General features: G+C 33.3%; 1 protein-coding gene across 1 annotated transcript in view; it reads right to left on the minus strand.

The window, feature by feature from the left end:
- Positions 1-21656, minus strand: part of LOC142331555 (insulin receptor-like) — a 746136-nt gene that overhangs the window by 440201 nt on the left and 284279 nt on the right. The window contains exon 3 of the mRNA XM_075377541.1: positions 15018-15555. Within this exon, the coding sequence (XP_075233656.1) occupies positions 15018-15447 (430 nt within the window). The 5' untranslated portion in view covers positions 15448-15555. The remainder of the gene's footprint in view (positions 1-15017; positions 15556-21656) is intronic.

Consider the following 21656-nt stretch of genomic DNA (forward strand, 5'->3'; position numbering starts at 1 on the left):
TACAATTAAGGCTCGATACAATTGCAGTGCGTACAATTTTAAATAAGTGCTCGATTTCTATCCAACTTATGCGCCCAAACGGAATTATTATCCAACTAGTGAACAATAAGCAATCACCTCCCACGGCCCAATGAGATGAGGATGATATGTATGACATGTAAATAAGATGTAGTCTTTTACCGACTCAGGCCGATCAGTCCTGAGATGTGTGGTTAATTGTACCCCAATCACCAAAGTACACCGTTATTCACTGTCTAGTATTCAAATCCGCATAACAACAACTAAATTTTATTTGAATTTGAACCTCAGAAGAACCTTCGAATTCGAAAATCAGCTGTTAAGCAACTGATTTACGACGACGAGTTAACCAATAGAGCAGCCCGATTGGCTAATCTCTTCTTGTGCAAAAAAAAGTGTTTAAAGCAGTCACTGCAATTTTAAAAATTGTTCAAACGACTTCACACTTGGTAAAATGAAGTAAGATTAAATGAAACGCGTCAGAATATACAAATTTTATCTCCAACAATTATTTTTTGTAGCCGTTTAAATTTTTTTTTCCGAAAATATCATGAAAGAAAAACCGTGTTTTTTCTATTTTCAAGCTAATAAAAAGAAAACGGAAATTAACACGTAAGTGGTGTTTATAAACTTGACAAAGAAAAGATAGATGATTCTAATGATGTAATTAATACTTTTTTACGATTTTTTTTGACGACATTGTAACACGGCAAAGTCAATAACTTAGTTATACAGCGCTTAAATACAGATGCATTACAAGCAGGTTTGTAAGTATTTTTACATATTTTCCATTAGTGCTAAGCCCGGCTACTTAATATTTTAAAATTGCGTAACAAATTTAATTAAATATAAGACTGTTGAATTTTGTGGCGGAGTGGTAGCGTCTCGGTCTTTAATCCGGAGGACCTGGGTTCGAATCCCAGTCAGGTATGTCATTTTTCATTCGCTAAAAATTTCCATTTTCACATTCCCACGTACAAGTTTCTCCGTAAGCCTCTGTGGTAAATTATTAGCTAATCGGTCAAAAATGCTGAAATTACTTTATTTATTTTTAATTATTTCTCAATCAAATCCGTTATTTCTTCAACGATTTTAAAATTTTGTTTGATGAGATTTTATGGCTTAAGAAAACGGTGTCTAATGTCGAAAATTTTAGTTTCCTTTATATTTTTACTAACCTATTATTATTATTATTATTATTATTATTATTATTATTATTAACGTATTCAAGATAAATAATTTAGTACGCTTTTCAAAAAAAATTAGGGGTAATTACGAAACCTAAGGACGCTAACCAAGGACACAGATAAGAATTTAATTTTAGAAAACGTTTTAAGCATTTAATGTAAATTTAGCTTCCTTCATTTTTCATACGTACTCAGTTTTAATGTTTATTTTTAATTATTTTTACCTTGGTAATCTTTTTTAACAAAGAAAAAGAACTTTGAAAACATTTTTTATATTTTTATCGGTTGGAATCTTTCTTTTTAGTAATAGTAAAGAAAAATCTTTCCGACGGATTCTCTGTAACCAGTCTAGAAGCAACATGTGTATGACCCAAATTTAATCAGGGTATGAATAAAAACATTATTTTAAATCAAAATTTTATGTAAATTAACTTAATACTTTAACTATTAAATTAATTTAATAAATAAGGTAAAGGTTTTTAACACAAAAATTCATATTTATGTCATAAAAATATGATTGTCAACAAATAATACGATCCATCAATGTCATCGTACGCACTACAGGAAAGTGTTTTATAAACGTACGTCAATAAAAACATCACTACTTTTTATTAATTTCTATGTTATCTTAATCCACTTAGGGGATTAAAAATATGGAGTAATAAGCTATAAAACTGGTATCAGTTAAATATGAAATAAACAAGAACATTATAATCGTAATCCGAATAAAACATTACAATACTGAAATAAACAAAGATATATTAAAATACAAAAAAAAATACAAAATTTATTTTTCTTTTTTCATCATGTTTGCATTCTATTGAATATCAATAATAATTTCCTGAAGAGCGAAACGTAATTATGCAAGTTCAACGTAGTCCCAGGACTCAGAACTATACGAATTTCAAATCGCACCGGTTTGACACGCAATATAGAACGGTGAATATTTCGAAAAGAAAAGAACGGCAACGGTTGTTAATTATCAATGATCTTTCCTCTCACGTCTGAGAGCTGGTGACCAGATTCATATCTCGCTGACAATTTCAGACACACCTCAACCATTCCTCTGCCATTCGAATCAACCTGCCTAAAGTTTCTCCAGTTGCCTTTTCAAGTTGGTCCAGCTATCTTTTCGGCGGTCTTCCGCTTGACCTGCTGCCCTCAATTTTTTTTCTATGACTAGCTTTTCAAGATTTTCGCCGGGCCTACGGCCATACCACATTGAATACACCGGTTCTCGTCTCATCGAAGTTAAGCAACTTCGGGCACGGTTAGTAATCGGGCTATAGGACCGAAAAAGCGGAAGATGAGCTGGAAGCATATTGCGGGCAACCTTCTGTGCACACCCAGCTCGTTTATAATCAAACTGCTTGATCTGCTTTCCGTTCATACGATGTGGAGCATTATTCTGTAGGTCCAAAAATTACAACGACGTCACCTTGGTGACGGGCGATCTACTTAGGAGTGCAAGTAGTTGAACTGTCTGGCTTGAGGCCAGTGTGGTTGATCATAGGCTTATAACCCATTAGATCGCTTACGGAGGCGGTCCAACAGTTCCAGATTCAGGTCCCTATAACGTAAGGGGTAAGGGGACTGGATAAGGACAGGCTGCGGCGCGAGTGTGCGGTTGCTTTACAGGGATTGGAATGGCGCATGGAGCACAGGGAGGAGATGGAATTGATAGCTGAACTCGGCCGAACCATCAAGACTGGCTGCGATAGGGTCCTAAGCCAATGAACGGCTTTCGCCGGTGACTTTCTCCTGTTATTTCGTGGTAATTTACGACCACAGCTAGAAGACCGGACGCAAGAGGCTTTGTCAACCGCAGAGGGCAACATTTAAAGATTTCTGTGCCCAAGACGAAGCGTATACTTCTCAAGAGTGTAGACAAATTACTGTACAGTCGTAACCCTGATATTACCTAGTAGCTAGGTATACCCCAAGTATCTAGGCGTAAAACACCTAGGTACTTGTGAATCTTCCATTCACGCAACGCTGAATGGAAGATCTTTGGCTCTGTTAACGATCATAACTTATATTTTTCCGATGTTCAATTTCAGTTCTATAGCCTCACTTTGTCGCCGAACATATTCGAGGATCTCCTTCATTTCAACATCAGAGCCTGCGAACAGAGTCGTATCGTCAGCAAAACTTGCTAAAAATCTTATTTTAAAATCTTGCTAAAAATCTTGCTAAAAATACTCGATTAATAATGTTTACTTGTCAACGGTCTTTTTTTCAATTATTTATTACAGTTTTATAAGTACTTTTATCGTAATGTCTACAGTTGATGAGGGATGAATAATCGAATAGCAATCTATGTTTATATTTTAAAGTAAAATCTTTCACAAACTGTTTTAAAACGCAATCTTTTTTCCAATTTACTTCAATAACATTTTACCGTAGGTGTTTATTTTAATAAAGTTAATTGCTAATTATTTAAGTAAATTTGCTGTATACGAGTTTAAAGAATATTCAAGTTTACCCGATCGTTAATTGTTGTTTAAAAGAACCCATAAACAGAGTAATATTTTTCAGTAAAAGAAAAACGTTTAACACAATTTTAAATAAGTCGAATGTTCTTTTAAATCGTTAGTATATTTGTTAAAAATAAAAACCGAAGAATAATTAGATTTATTCTTTAAATCAATCTTTTTAATTAAAATTTTGCAGTCAGGTTAAATGCAACTGACTTTTGTTTCCTTAGGGATAAATGACACTCTTAAGCAAATATTCCTAAATATATAAAATATTGAAATATTTGTTAATATTAATTTTATTTAAAATTAACTGGAAAATACGATTACGATCAAAAACGTTATGTAAATTAATGTTTTCAACTCTTTGTAATTTCTACTCGTATTCTAAAAACAATATTAGCAGGACTCGTTTTATAAGGTTTCATACTAAAAGTAAAATATCTTTAATTTGGCAATTAACTCAATTGTATTATTATTGTGGGCTGTCAGAAGGAAGTCGCCAAGACCCGATTTTATAGCTTATTTATGTTAACAAAATTTCTAACTAAATATTCCGTAGTTCGGCTTTTTTTACGCTGATGATACTGTACTGTTATTTAAACACGTAGATCTTACGTAGTAAAATTCTTTATTGCAGGATGATTTTAATAAGTTTTTAATACGGTCTCATTGTAACCAACTCGTTATCAACAAAAAAAAAACTATCCTCATTGATTTGGAAATCGGTCTTTTGAAATCCGTTTAATTTCCCGTATTAATTGCGAAAAATTGCAATTATTCCTTCAGACTTGGTACCGACAATAATATCCGAAGTACATGATCGATGGTAACCAACGAGATTAAATATCTGGATGCGACAGTCGACAATAAAGTAAAGTGGAATCTTCGCTTAAAAAAACCTCTCTTGTAAAATTAGAGCTTGTCTGAATAGATTTTATTATCTGAAGAATATGAGCTGTATTCTAAATCGAGGCCAATATGGCTTCATGAAAGGGGTTGGCACCGAGGATTGCATCTTAAATGCTCTTACCGAGGTGGAAAGCGCCGACTGCAAATATGTTTTGGCTATTTTTATTGATATAGAGGCAGCATTTCCTTCTTTGTGTTGGAGTTCTGTCCTCTATGCTTTGGAACGCCGCGATGTTCCCGAAGCCATACAGGCCGTGGTACGAGACTATTTGTCAAACCGTACGGCCCTGTTTAAAGATGCGCACCTAGTTGTGGAAAATTCCGTCACCAGGGGAAGCCCGCAGGGTTCCGTTCTCGGTCCCTTGCTGTGGAACCTGGTGTTTGATGGATTTCTGGGGTTGACATTCCCAGAAGGAGTCACGGCCCAGGCTTTCGCCGATGACTGTCTCCTTTTAGTCCGTGGAAATTCACGGCCACAGCTGGAAAGTAGAGCGCAGGCGGCTTTGTCAACCGCCGAAGGCTGGATGGACATGCAAAATTTAAAGATTTCTGTGCCCAAGACGAAGTTTATGCTTCTAAAGGGCGCAGACAAATTATCATGCAGTCGAAACCCCCACATTAAATATAAAGGCTGTGTAATCAGCCGAGTAAGGGTTCATACGTACCTAGGTGTTTTGTTTGATGATAAGTTGCTTTTTAGTAACCATATTATGGACCTCCCCACAGTGCGTCTGTGGGGAGGTCCAGTCGAACGAACACCTAATGTTCGACTGCCCTGCTCTTGGGGGGGCCAGAGACCGGGCCACCCTGGAACTTAGAGGTCAGGGGGAAAACTGGCCGCTCATAAACGGCGAGTCAATGTGGCGTGAGCCGCATTGTCGGACCGTGTGGGAGTTCCTCGATGAGGTTGCGATGTTCAACCGTCATCGGTAGTTTAAGTTTAATTTTAATGGGGAATTATTGATTCCTGTAGCGTGTCGGTGAAAACCTTCCTGGAAATAATGGCTGCCATCAGCCAATAAAGCTCCAAGCGCTTAAATGGTGGACAGACACTAGCTGGCAAACAGCGACCGAGGCGTGGCGGCTTAAATTGCCGTCTTTTAACATATAACTTTATTGTTTTAATTGTAACAAGGGGTGCGCCTCCCCGATTTAGTTTTAGTGTGACAAGTGAGCGGTAGGGACACATAGGCGGGTGCTGTATGGCGCCCAGCTTAACCGCTCACGCAAGATAGGAGCTCATTAGGAGCAATTAGGTAACGAGGTCGCAAATCTGTTTCGAGGCACAGTAGCCGTTTATTGGCACAGTACATTTGGTCTATGCTCTAGGGCGACCGAATGGGGTGGTGGCGGGAGAAATGCCAGCTAACCAATCTGAAGAATATCCTCCCGCGTAAAACACTTTTACTAATGTATAACGGAACGTTTTATAAGATTTTGTGTGAAAGTATCGGGTTTGAAAGTCGACTTGTATTAAAAAATTATAACTAAACTTCCAAAAAAATAGCACATCAAAGGAGGTAAATTTAAATTTCTATAAGCATTGTATTACGTGCCTCCCTCAAAGTTTCCATTACTTCTCGCTTATTAATTATTTTTCCAAAATAATGAATACCTATTAAAATGCGATGTACTGCTATATTTGCGACACAAGGGAATATACACGGTACAAAAATATTTTAATTAGTATGGTAAGAAACTCAAATTTCACCCGTTTTTAATAATTTTTAAAATTAATCTGTATTTACTCGTGTTTTAATTAAATTTTAATTTACATTCTGACAATACCTTAATTAATTATTTGATAGCGTTGTAACTATTATCTAAGGCTATTTATCTAAGTATATTTTTCATTGTTTTTTGTGCTGTACACTTATTGCGTGACTAATCTGTATTCAAATTAATCTATCTGGTTTCGGCGCAAAAGGTATTTGTACTTTAGTTTAAGGCTTCATAAAAAAAACGTTCATCAGACTGTAAAACAAATGATAATTAAGATTAATTTGAAATAAAAACTTATCGCATTAAATAAATGTGAAACAAATTTAGATTACTTTATGCTGTAACTAACTAGTAGCATCTTTAAAAAAAATTTATTCGGTAATAATTATTTTTTAAGATATGTTTTTTTTTCTTGTGCTACTTGGTAAAGTGTTTTTTTAAAGTAATCACGTTTGTTATTAGCACAAAATAATCAATACTATTATCGAATATCTTGCGAAATTTTAGATCGTTTTCTTTAACCGTTTGTAAATTGCTGTTGTTTGGTAAAACCATAATAATCTTTAGAGCTTAAACGACTGTACAAACATAGGACAAGGGACATCCTTTTCATCGTTATTTTAAATTGATAAATATGTTATTGTACAAACAGAATAACGCTAGACAGACATTATTACGAATTTTTACTTTTAATAATTAATCACTATGCGGTAAACATTCCTCATGTTCAAAGATACACGGAATTTATCATTGACCGTGACAGCAGTATTATCAGATGTAAGACTAGCAATGAGTACTCCATTCATACTAAAACTAGACCGTACTAGAATACTATTGTACTCCTCTCTTTATTAATAATTCTTGAATTAATAATTACGGAGTACGAGTCATTAACTGCAACTAACAGTCGGATGAAATATGAACGAGTAGAAAATTTTACTTGTCCAAGAGAGAAATTTAGAACCGCAAATGAAATAGAGCCGCGAATGAGTTAAAATATAAAATAATCAGAACGTGTAAAATACGAGCAAAAAATTAAATTAATTAAACTCCTTCATGAAACGGTAAGAGTTTTTGATCATCCGAAAGGTTCTGGGTTCGAATCTCGATCAAGTCTCAGGATTTTTACATTTCAGAAATTTCATTTCCTCGTTTTTGTTAGGAAGGATATAAGGCCGTAAAAAAAAATCACAGCCAAATCCCTTCTGTCTAACCTCAAAAAACTGGGGGAAAATTAGCTCTATATGACAAAATAAACGAAGTAGGCAAAATACAAAAGGTCCATTTATTTTAAAAATTCGATTAAATGATATGTTTTAGTTAACGGTTTGTCCGTTGAATACGTAGGCGAACATGATAAAAAGATTTTAAGTGATTGCAAATACGGCCGTTAAATTAATTTTAAAGGTGTTTTTATTCCAATCCTTTAGTATTTAATCGTATTAATTTCTATAGAAACTTTACAATACTAAAGATAAATATTTTTCAATATGTAGGGTACATTATTTAATATCCGCTGTACGAAAAAAAATTGGGTATTGTTACGGCAGTAAAGAATAGACGACAATTTGATGGAGGAATTACTCACCAAAGTTTAGAAAACTCAGTTTAGAAAGATCACGTCCGTGAAGACGGAGTGCTGAACCGATGACTTCCGATGATTTCCGATGATTTCATGCTGCCTACGACGTCCCGTCCCAGTTAACTAACCCCCAACCGCACCAACTATTTAATATAAGAAGGGCAATACGACTTCGAATTTCCCAGGTAGAACAACATTTCATTCATACATATCATCCTAAGTAAAAACTTACAGCGGTTCCGAATACTAAACAGAAAAAAGAGAGAGGTAGAAACAACTACTGCACATCAGGTTTACGTTTTTTAAATTTTGACGAATAGTATAACACAAACAATAGCATATATCAATTGTGTTCCGACGCAGTTCCGAACTACACTCCACGGAGTTTTCAAGAAGTTGAAGTTCTTTATAAGAACTAATGCAGAGAAGAACGATTTCGTTAAGAAAAACGTCCTAAAAAACGAGTAAAAGGACGATTCTAATATGAAGTTTTAATTCTACTCAACGACGAAAGAATTACATTATTGAAGTAAATTTATAAAAATATCCATTTGATTAGTGTTCTATTAAAATACTAACAAACAATACATTTTTTTTTACTTCCTTCCATGAAGTAAAGGAAGTATTGTGATCGCGAAAAATTTCGGTTTTCAGATATTAACGGATATAACCATTTTGACCATCCTTGAATGCATTTTGACTAGTTAAGGCGTGACGTATGTCAGTATCTCGCATAACTCAAAAACGATTAGCCGTAGGATGTTTAAAATTTTGGGTTTATGATTGTTATAACATCTAGTTGTGCACCTACTCTTTTGATTGCAATCAACTGAACCAAAAAACTGTCAAAAAAGCCCAAAATCCAAAAATCTGGATTTTTTTACTTTAACTGCAGTAATAAGCCATCACTGAGATCTTTTCAACGATATTTCATAAGTGGTAGTTATTTTCATCGGTTCCAGAGTTATAGCCAAACAAAATTTTAATTAATGAAATATTTGCATCTTACAAGAAGGCACATCGGTTCGAATCGGACTTCATCTCCTTTTTTTTATGCTTTTTTTTAGATTTAAATATATTGATTTACTAGCAGGCCCGGCAATACTTCGCTATTGCTAGATTTGAGTATATATTTAAATATATATATTAAATGAATACAATTGAAAGTTTGGTAAAACATTTTTCCCTTTTACTCTTCAATTTTACCATATTCCCGTTCCCTATTTCCCCCTATTCCCTTTCCCCCATACTCCCTGTTTCTCCATTTCCCTTCCCTTTCCCTTTTCTATTTCTGTTTCCCCCTTTTCTTTATTTTTTCCATCTTCCCGTTCTTTCCTTTTACCTTTTTCGATTTTTCCCTTTCTCCCTTTTTTCCCCGACCGTAAATCGGTCCAGTAGTTTTTTAGTTTATAGCGGACATATATATCGAAAACACTGAAATGGAATCGTAAAATATTTAGTATAGCGTGTGTCGCTTTTACGTCCAACAGATAGCGCTGTTTTTAAAAAAAAAGCGCGTTTATACCTGTCACAGGTGTAACATCTTGACCCACCGGGTTGGTCTAGTGGTGAACGCGTCTTCCCAAATCAGCTGATTTGGAAGTCGAGAGTTCCAGCGTTCAAGTCCTAGTAAAAGCAGTCATTTTTACTCGGATTTGAATACTAGATCGTGGATACCGGTGTTCTTTGGTGGTTGGGTTTCAATTAACCACTCATCTCAGGAATGGTCGAACTGAGAATGTACAAGACTACACTCATACATATCCATCCTCATTCATCCTCTGAAGTATTATCTAAACGGTAGTTACCGGAGGCTAAACAGGAAAAGAAAGAAAGGTGTAACATCTTAGGTATATACACAGTAGCTATATAAAAACAAGCGCGTATTCGAATGCAATATTGTGTTAAGTTTTCAAAGCAATCGGTGAAGAAGTTTCGGAGATTTTGAACAAACAAGCGTTTACATTTTTATTTATATAGATTACCTCTGATTGTAAAAAACTTTTTTTACGATAAATAATAATTCTATAATAACAATAAAAAACAAAAATATCAGATGTTATTAATGGCATAAAACTTTATGTACTTTTCATTTAAAAAAAATGTTTATTTGTAATTTAATAGGCGTTCGAGGAAGTCATATTTTGTCCATATCAGATTCTTTAAAGTTCGGTATCAAATTTAAATACAGCTTTAATCGGGATAATGTAATTAAATTGTTTACTTAATTAATCACTTTGTTGTCTAGGCGAATAATAATCCGTTCATTGCTCCAATCAATAGCCTCTTTCAATCTTGTCTATCCCTCATAATTCTCACATCTGCTTTCAGTGACAGCAAATCCTCTTCTCACACGCGATACTAACATTTAAGCTTGCATTATGCTCTGTACAAGCTTTCCTACATACAAATACATTGTCATAACATTAATCCAGTTCAAAACTTTCCTAATCTTTCTTCATTATACATTCCTTGAGAAATTAATTGTACAGCCTAAATTATAATATTTAATACCCTTAAAAATGTTATTATTTATCGCCACCAATCCATCGGTGTGAATCTTCTCTCTTATTATTTAAAAGCTATCGATGTAAAAAATAACAAAAACAATTTAAATTCTAAAGACTTTCTATTTGAAATAACCTACACCAATATAAATATAATATTCTCTAAAGATTGTTTTTTTTTTGCTCGATAATATCGCCATTGTGCGAGGGATATAGAAATTATATTTTTATAGCGCATGAAAAATGCCACGCCTCAACGGGATTCGAACCCGGGACCTCCAAATAAAAAGCCAAGATGCTACTTTAGTGTGATTAAATAACAATTTTACAAGAAAAAAAACAGACATACAAGAAACAACCCTCATGGATATGCTGAAAAAAAAAATAATAAAAAAACCATCTTGGCTTACTCCAGTCGAGTGGAATCGCTTTAAATAAAAATAATATTATATAAAAGCAAAATATTTTACGAGAAAATTACGTGCAAAATTTCAATCGTAAAAAAACAAAACTAAATTTTTAATAAACTATAATTTCATTTATAGGAAAGTAAAAAAAGTGATTAGTTTTTTTTATAGTTTAATTTTCATGATTGAAAACCAAATTGCAACTGGTAGACAAACGGGAAATTTTTGAAGAAAAGGAATCCAGTCGGATCAGACTTAAAAATTTTTTAAAAAATTTTTGGATTTTTTGTAATTTCTGGTAATTTATCTGTTGTGGCTGTTATTATATAAGGTCGCTTTCGAACAAGGGCTCAAATGGATCCAAATTTCTTTTTCCTAAGACTTCCGATATTTATAATAATTATGCTCTAAATATAAAATAATTTTTATCATAACATTACTTGAACAAGGTGGTAACACCGGGCCCAAATTTTTTTACTGAACATTTTTATATTTTTCGTAATTATAATCTAAATACTGCATAGTTAAGTTATTAATATTTAAAAACCTTGTGGTGAGTTCGAAGTAAAAATCTGTCATGGATAAAACCGTGAAATTTATACGGCCCTATCCCGGCTTTTTTTTTAACCTATTAAATTCTATTTGTATAACTAGATATTTAAAGAATAATAAAGGTAATTAAAATTAAAAATAGAAAACGAAAACTCTACCCGATTAATTATTAGGCTATTCAGAAGTACTCTGACTGTATTTGCTATTTTTTTAAGCAGTTGAACTTTATTTTTGTAGCGTAGAAATGATGCGGTTAAACCGGAACTTAATGAGCAATAAATAAAACTACTTGAACGAGAGAAATTCAAGGTCAAGAAATGAGAGGCGAGTTAACACTTGACTTAAATCGTGATCATCTTTTTGCAAATGCGTTATCTTTTGAACCAATGAGAAAATATGAGTACACTTCGGCGATTTTAACTAATAACTATATATATATATTATTTTCTTGCTAAATAGAACCAGTTTTCACAATAAATCACATAATCTTTTGTAGTAAATGTACAGGTTTAAATTAACCTATATGAATTTCCAAGGCTCTCGGCTATGAGATTACAGAAAAGCATAACAAACGTCGAATTTCATTGTAAATCTTTACCTGCTCACCACCTAATTAATAAGTTCAAAACGTGTTTATAGTAACCTTTTCCTTCTTATCAACCGAAACTAATGCTCGGTTATTATCCATTTTAATATATCACAAGTGATTCGCTTCGTCGCAACGTAATTATCAGTTTCAATATCCTTATTTTAAAAGTTGGAGATTAAATCTTCTTCTAAGAATTGTACGTCTAAGGTAAAACCATTTATCTAAATTCATACTCAAATCTCCTTCTGATTTCTGTTTTTCAGAATTAACCCGTCGTTACCGATGCTACTTTTGTTCTGTTTATTTTCAACATTCCCCTCCAACATTAAAATAAACTTCAATGTATCTTTCATTTCTTCTAAAGTTCCGCATTTTTTAGATAAAAATGATGACTAAAACGACTCTATAACTTATTTCTCAAATTCAATCTGCCGTCTTCAAAGTGAATAGTTGCCCTATTATGAAACATGACCTTGGATTTTCTAATTCACTGTTTTATATCTTCTCTATTTCTTTTATTTTCGATGAATAAACTGCAAATTGTACTCAAAACTTTCTGAACTTCCTTCCGCATAAGTCGGGTCGAAATTAGATGATGAACAGGCAATGATATTAATACGATCAAACTTGGCAATTTCTATGTATTCCTTTCAAAAAAGAGTGCTTTTGTAGTCTCATACTCGGACGCCTTGCAAATTCATAATAGTCGTTGAATAATTAGACAAACCGTCAAATCCTGTAAAGTTCATTTATTACAAAGAGTAAGGTCAGATAATGAGAACCTGTTTCTATTCAGCAGGAAAATATAAAATTATTTTATCATAACCATCAATTTTAATACTCATAACCACAGGGGGCGGGTCTTTGAGCAGGCCATTGTATCAAATTTTTATAAATAAATGTTCATTTCTATTTACTTCTTAAAATTTAATCCAGGGTTTCTAACGTTTTCCTTAAACCACCTTTACCTTCTGAAACGACTACAATATCGACTTAAGCTCTTTAATCTTATCCCTTTTATTTTAATTCCTTACAATACATTTTTTTGTATTCCTTTATTTCTTAATTAAAAAAATAATATAAATTTATACATAGCAACCTATAACAAACTTTTCAGCTGTTAAATACTATGAAATTAAATTTAATAGATGTTCCTACCTCAAAATAATCAATTTTTCGTGTAAAACCACTACATGGAATGTGTTAACCATTTTTAAAACTAGTTTTGAAAAATATTAAAGTTTCGCCATTTTGATTAGAGTTGTTATAACGTAAAGTAGTGAGCTAACAATAATTATTTTCCACCTTTAAAATGACGTAACACAATTCCATCCTTCCCATTTAAAACTTTTTAGTCGCCTTCCCAGACAGGTACTTGGATGGAAGTTTCATACTTGAAAGAGATCGTTTTGGGGTAGGAACATTTATTAAATTTTATTTTTCTGCATTTTAAAATTGAAAAATTGTATTAACAATTGGGGTTTCCATACGTTATTAAGACGGTGTACGGGTATAAATTAATTATTGAGGTGGTTCAAATATAAATAAGAATTTTGTTCTGGAAAAAGCAGAAATTAATGCGCGATGTTGTGGATACACTGAATAAGACACTAGACTAGTAAACGCCATTCTAGCCTATCTATTGCAGGAATCTATCTATTCTAGCCTAGTTCTGTTGCACGGTTGAATCAGTCAGTTGCAGGATGACCGAGCAAGAGATGCATCTATCCGTTCCGCAACGCATTATCGTTAAATTTTTAATTTAAAAAAACGTTAAACCCGCGGAAATTTACTTCAAAATATGCGCATAGTTAAGTGGTGACATGTTATCGAAGGCTTAATGCGTCGATGATATAATACCTCAAGGAAAGGTTGAAAATCAAACACCAAGCCTACGAACGACGTCCGCGCACTAGTGTACATTTACGCGTCGAGCGGCTGAGTTTGGACGATATTCGGCTTAATCTGAGGGAGACGGCAGCAAGAATTAGAATTAGTTTCGGCAGCATCGAAAACAATTATTCACGACCATCTCGGATACAGTAAAATGGCCGTCAGAAAGGTACCTCGCCTCCTTATCTTCGAGCAGAAGTTTACGCGGGAAGAGATCTGTACTCGTCTTCTAACGCGTTACGACTAGATAGAGGAAGGTGTATTGAAGCGTATTTTCACAACGGATTAAACGTCCACCACTATAGACCTGAAAGTAAACTCGCGTCGACGGTACGGAGAAATAAAAACGAGCTAGAGCATGTGAAACCGAATACGGTGCTGTCTGCCGCTAAGGTATTTGTGCACCGTGTTCTATGACATGTGAGGAATACTGTATGAACGGAAAAACAGAAAACTATAAATGTTAACTACTACAACGACCGATTACGGGAACTCGTGTAGCCCAGCTTACAGATCAAAACGCCGCGATATTCCAATAGGTAGCGCAATCTGGTTTCACGATACGGCCCTAACGAGAGAGATACTCGAACATACGGCGTACAGTCCCGCTCTCTACCCCTAACATCATTATTTGTTCGGCCCGCTCAGGGACGCATTAAATGGACATCATTTTGCGACCGATGATGAGGCTGAAGAATTTGTGCGCAAATGGCTCGCAGCATGGTCGAAAGAGTTCTACGAAACGAATAATCGAAACCTTCAACATCGCTGGTGGATGTTATTGAAAACTTGAGAAGGTTTAATACAGATTTTAAATAAATTTTCATTTAAATTTGAACCACCCGCGTAGAACTAGTGAAAAAATACAACTCTCTTATTGTTTTTCTAATGTCTGCTTCCCTTTTACTTTCTTTTACCGTTTAAAACTGTTGTTTTATTATCGATTTACTTCAACATCTAGCAACGTTAAAAATGAAATAAACTGCAATATTGTGTTATTTTATATATGTAGATAATACAAGTACTTTTAGTTAAATGTTACCTAATTTATAAATTCGTCTTTTGGTGGAAAGTTATTTTTTATCATTACTATCATTCATGCGTAAAATCACCGGCTAGCGACACAACAGCAACATGCAAATTAGAATAGTATAATAAGGAAAAAACTTACTTGGATTTTTTACTATACAAACAGATCCTCTTGAAATTGTTGTCAAACTATAAAGACCAACTTCTTGTAAGTGAGAGAGTTCAAAAATGATAAGTGCGTAATCCATAAAAAGAACATTACCGCCGATCACAGCCAAATTCGGGAATAACTGTCCGACACTTCGTAAACCGTTAACACGATATAAAAGTAAATAACCCGTTATTTCTCTTAATTCCGGAAACGATAATTTATCAAAACCCGTTTCGTTACCCTGACCGATTAAAACTACGTAAAGAAATCCTTCGATAACTTGACAACCGCGTAACTGTTTTTCTGCATTTTCAACCGAATTACGTACATCCATGCTTTTACATGTTCTTGATTCGGCTGTACCGACCCACGTCAAACTAATTACGATCACTATAATTAACGAATTAATAAAACCGGACATTTTCTTTAAAAAATATTTACGGACGGAAAAGCTTACCCCCAACACCAATCTTCTTCATTTGTTGGTTTCATGACAAACGGTTTAGTAATTCTTTTACACATTTCCATCCTGAAACAAAACAGAAACAAACAAAAGTAATAATAAATTTCATATACGGATGTAATAATATTATAACATCTTTATAAAATGTATATATGATTTTTGTTAACGAAAAGCACCGTTTATAAATCTTACAACGTTCCCTCTAACAGATATGTTCATTTAAAGAAAATTCTCATCGAAATTGTATTTTACCTTTTACTAATGAGGCGTTTGAAAGATTAAACGACTTAAACGGCGTCACTTGATTTCTTCGCAGCAATACATACTCTCCCAAAGCAGCAATACGTCTCCCGAAGAAACGGAAAGAATTGCAGGACATAAGTGAAAATGAAAAAATAAGTTCAGATAAACACGGGTCCGTAAAGGAAGTATTGTGATCGCGAAAAATTTCGGTTTTCAGATTTCAACGGAAATACCCATTTTGAACATCCCTGAATCCATTTTGACTAATTTTCGCGAGACGTCTGTAACTGCGTATCCAAAATCCAAACAAATTTGGATTTTGGACTTTTTCTTAACTGCAATAATAAGGATTGATTATGATTGTTATAACATCTAGTTGTGCACCTACTCTTTTGATTGCAATCAACAGAACCAAAAGTGTCCAAAAAAGCCCAAAATCCAAAAATCTGGATTTTTTACTTTAACTGCAGTAATAAGCCCTCATCGAGAGCTTTTCAATGATATATATCATAAGTGGTACTTATTTTCATCGGTTCCAGAGATACAGCCAAATAAGTTAAATTTTAATTAATGAAATATTTGGATCTTGTAAAGGGAAGAGGCACATCGGTTTGAATCAGACTTCATCTCCCTTTTCATTTTTTTAGCTTTTTTTTAATTTAAATATATTGATTTATTAATAATTATTAAACTTTGAGTGTAAAAAAAAAAAATTACAATAAATAATAATTCAATAATAGCAATAATAAAAAAGAAAAGAATAAATATCAGAAGTTATTAATAAAATAAAATTTTATGTTCTTTTCATTTAAAAAAAAAATGAATGCAATTTAATAGGCGTACAAGTAAGTACGTGTCCACATCAGATTGGTGAAACACCTGATTATTCGTTTTTTTTTTTCATTTTGTTGATGGCTACATCATAATAATTTAAAAAAACATAGAATTAGTTACATATAAGACTTAAATTTATTTAAAGAGTAATAAAGGGACTTTTACTCTAACCTAATATTTCAGGTATGATTGTTGAATTAATAATTGATTGATTGTTGAATCAATAAATATTTGATGTTTATAAATCTAATATTTTAGCAATTGCGTAACTGTCCACTTTATTAAAGAATTGGGGGATCGTATCTCACTTTCAAATGAAATAATTTTAAATGAAATGAAGCAAAAATGTGTATATGTAATTTAATAGGCCTACAAGGAAGTCATGTGATGTCTACATCAGATTTTTCTTTTATTACAATCAGAGCCCTTCGAGTACTCTTTTCCTTTTAATAACATTAACTACATCCAAGCCCTTTCGTTGGAAATTCTCTCACTCTCTCTCAATCTCTCTCTCTCTCTCTCTCTCTCTCTCTCTCTCTCTCTCTGTGTGTGTGTGTGTGTGTGTGTGTGTGTGTGTTGGTGCCACAGTTAGGCGTTCTTAACACTAATTTCTATTACAGTGGTAATTAGGAAAGACATTTAAACGTCATATTTAATTAAAAAAAATTACAATAAAAAATTAATGTAATTAAAAAATAATTAATTTTTTCCGTTTAAATTTAATTTTATTGTTCATTTTTTGAAACTTGAGTTTATTTAATTATAAATTTAAGATGTAATATTTATTTGATAATATATTTCTTTATTTCTTTATAATAAATATGTAAAATAACGTTCAACACAAATTAAAAATTAGAAAATACTACACAAAAGACTTTTTAAAAAAATCTTTTTATGTGCAAGTTAATTGTTTATTTTTACAATTGGTCGCCAAAAAGGACTGTGACAGTAATAAAACTTTCTGGCCAAGAGTAACGAGTCCATTCAAATATATCCTACCTTAAATACAATATTAATAATATACATGTGAATGGAGAAAGGCATCATCTGAAGTGTTTACTCTCAAGAGAATACAAACGAACGAATATAAATAAATAATAACAAAAGTAATTTTTAAAAAATAAGTGATTTTTGGTAAATATTATTCGGTTACATTTAATAATAATCTCAAAATACAATACAGTATAACAGATATAAAATAAATATCACCTATTATATAAGCAACTTATATTACGTTATTAATACACCGAAAAAAGAAATGTCAGATATTATACATCTCTAACACTGAATACTTTTTAAAAAATCAATCTTATTTTTTTCTCGATTTAGTTCATTTATGGATTGTGTGAACAACTTTACGTATGTAAAGTTTTTAAAATCTTTTATGTAGTTATTAAATCTTTTATTTTTTTGTGGATGGAGCTATTTTATCTCCTCAGACCCGCCAAGTTGTTATTGATTCGTTTTCTTAATTCTCGAAACCCACTAAAATTCTTGATTTTATCTCCAAATGTGTTCTGGTCTAGTGTTTCTTCATCGGAGATATTTATTTCTTCAATATCTTTACGGATATGTCGATTTATTCATTGTTCTTTTGAGTTTTGATGTACAGTAGCCGCCACGTAACGGCGAGCTTGTATGATCAGTCGCACATCTCTGCTATACCATTGTTCTCTGAAACAAGTCATCTCTTAGTAGCATAAACACGATGCATGATACGTTAGGAAGTAATCGTCGCTATTCCAAGCTCGCAGTTACTTGGCGGCGAATGTACGTGCGGAGAAGTTTGGTGAGCTTTATCTCATCCGTGCGTGAAATACGGTCTTAAAATTGATCTTGCGTTCCCCAAATTACATCGGTGAGTTTTTCACAATGTGTGTAGAGGTCTTTGTCGGTTCGGAGATTATAGTTACCATCGGTTTTCTTTGAGCCAAGAATTTTCTTAGGCCCAAGGATCTTTCTTTCTTTATGTTCAAATACGCGGGTGTCTCCTTTGTTAATAGTACCAGGCATTCTGCTGCATAAAAGCATTCGGGTTGGATAACGATCTTGATGGCAGTGATTTGATGATGAATTTCCACAGGACGAACACTTTGCGCATTCAAAAAACGTATGATCGATCGTAACTTACTGTCGATGTGATTTTTGATTTTTATAAACACACGCAAAAACACTCCGTCTCACAGTATAGCGCTATGAACTATCGTACAGCGCTAGCAGAATAACAACTGAGACCAGTTGACCTTGACCCATTGTTGTGGTGAAGCTGCAGGTGCGCGATGCGCTAACGTTTGTTACTTTTTGAACGACTTCAAAAGAACATGATGAAAACAAAAGAAGTAAGATATGTATTTTTATTTAATTTTAATAGTTTTGTTTTAATAAATTTTATAAGTATTAAAGTAAAGTATGAATCGGTAATCAGTATGAAAAATAATTTTTCCTTAAAAAGTAAAATAAAAATAAAACATGTCAAGGTTGATTTATTCTTGAAGTGAAAGAAAACAATTTACTTTTAATTACTATAACTTATTACGTTATTATCTGACACAATTTTAAAATATAAAGTTTAAAATTCACTAAAAATCTCTGACAAAACATTTAATTTGTATTCTTGTGCTACAGTATGCGTTCCTAATTTATATGGAAATGTGTTCACATTTTAGTTTACCTGCTATAAAGTAATATCGTATAAGTAAGCATTATTTATATTATATAAGGGAAAAGTATACTAATTAGTCCCCAAAACTTTACGTCTCATAACCCTCTGTAACCAAAAAAAAATCACAATTTTACCAATGAAAAATTTCAGAAGAATCTATATACGTTAAGTACGTATTTATTAATCTATTTTTTCTTAATATCTCTAGACTGAACTGACCGATTTGCATGAAAGTAAGCAGGATGGTTCTGTACATAAAACAATGATGTCATTTAACTTCAAAAACAGGTCAAAGAGGCAGTAAAATACAAATCACAAGGTTACAGTAATTCAAAAATTTATTTAAAAGATAAGTAAATTTTTATTTAACTCTAAAATGACAATAGATTTTTTACTTTTATTCGATTCAACTTTTAAAAAAATGTTTGCAATATTTCGTAATTACTGTTTATTTGCTAATTAAGTTTGATTATTATTTTATTTATTTTTAGTTTACATTTTTATACTGGGCGATTCAAAAAGGACTTCACAACTTTAAAAGCATACAAAATGTTACTTAGATAACTTACAGATTCGGTTGAGGTCTCATTTCATAGTAAAACACATCAAGTTTTATCTCAAGTAGTTAATTAGCATCGAATTCGGCATCCGGCGCTGTCACCAGTGTTATTAAAAATAGATATTTACTGGTGAGGAAAATGGTCGCTCTGCGTTTTGGTTTCACGATTTGCAGTCGGCAACTCCAGTTCAACGTAATTTTCGTAGAAAGTACAGTAGGGAGCGTCCTAGTACGCAAACAATTTATTCTTGGCACCACATCTTCGTTGAGACAGGTTGTTCTGTTAAATATACAAAATCAACAGGACGCCCACGCGCCCCTGAAGCTGCTGAGGAACAACTCACAGAAAGATTTTCACGTAGTCCGAAGAAATCAACTCGACGTGCGTCACGTGAGACCGGGATTCCACAAACGACAGTTTGATGCGTATTACGTAAACGACTGCACTTAAAGCCGTAAAAATTAACCGCGGTTCAACATATTACAGATGACAACAAAGTTTTTCGGCAGCAGTTTTGTGTGGAAATCTTGGATAGAATTACAGACATCCGTACGTTTTTAGACAATGTAATTTTCAGCGATGAGTCAAAACTTCTACATCAGTAACAAGCTGAATACCCGTAACTGCCGAATATGGGATAGCAAAAAAAAACCTTCATGAAACTTTGCGGCAGAATCGTGATAGCCCTAAGGTCATTTTTTTGTGCCTTAAGCAAACAAACACTGTATGGCCCGTTCATCTTCCAGGAGGCAACCGAAAATGGTTCCGTTTATCTAGACAAGCTTCAACATTTTCGGATTCCTCAGTTAGACGATGATGACCTAGGTGGACCCCGTTACTGTTAGCAAGAAGAGACACCACCTCACTACTGCCTACAAGTGCGAGATTTTCTTGATACTCGTTTCCCAGGTCGATTCATCGGACGTGAAGGTCCAATTCCGTGGCCACCAGATTTGACCCCGCTAAATGTTTTCTATGGGGTTTCATTAAAGATTGGGTTTATGCACTGCCTTTGTCTGCTGAACTTGTTAAGCTAAGACTTCGAATTAACACTGCAGCTGCAGACTTGCTGGCTACAGTCTGCAATGAAATTAAATTCAGGTGCGATGTACGTCGCATTACAAATGGAAGCCATATCGAACTAAAGTGAATGTCGGGTGCCAAACTTGATATGTTTTTCTATGAAATGAGAGCTCAACTGAATCTGTAAGTTATCTCAGTAAATTTTTATATGCTAATAAAAGTTGTGAAGTCCTTTTTGAATCACCCGATATATTATTTCTACATTACCATTATTAAATTTAGAATTATTTTACATTCAAAATGTACATCTACCTTTAGATCTGAAATAAACTTTTTTTTCTTTTCTTGCTTTTTAATTAGTATTCTGTTGTTCAACGTTATTGGTTATAATTTTATAATGCAGATATTATTATCTGTAATTATCTACGAGAGACAGAAAAAAATTGATAGAAATGTAATATTTGACATGAAATCGTTTTTATACTTACAATATACCTGATTGGAAGTGTAATAACGATTCCAATTGGATGGTCATTTTCTATAAAATTATCTAAAAAAAAGTATAAAGCATATGTACATAAACGCATAAAGTAAAATGAGATTTGCTGCTTGATAAGCTGTGTAAAAATGTGTGTGTGTGTGTATGTGTGTGTGTGTGTGTGTGTGTGTGTGTGTGTGTGTGTGTGTGTGTGTGTGTGTGTGTGTGTGTGTGTGTGTGTGTGTGTGTGTGTGTGTGTGTGTGTGTGTGTGTGTGTATTTGTTGACTCAACAAGAGTTAAACTGTTAGCATAAGTAACATTTGTTACATGGCATCTTGCTAATAAAAGACAAGCACAATAGCATGT

The sequence above is a fragment of the Lycorma delicatula genome, chromosome 10, assembly GCF_047948215.1.
Source record: "Lycorma delicatula isolate Av1 chromosome 10, ASM4794821v1, whole genome shotgun sequence".
Classification (NCBI taxonomy): Eukaryota; Metazoa; Arthropoda; class Insecta; order Hemiptera; family Fulgoridae; genus Lycorma; species Lycorma delicatula.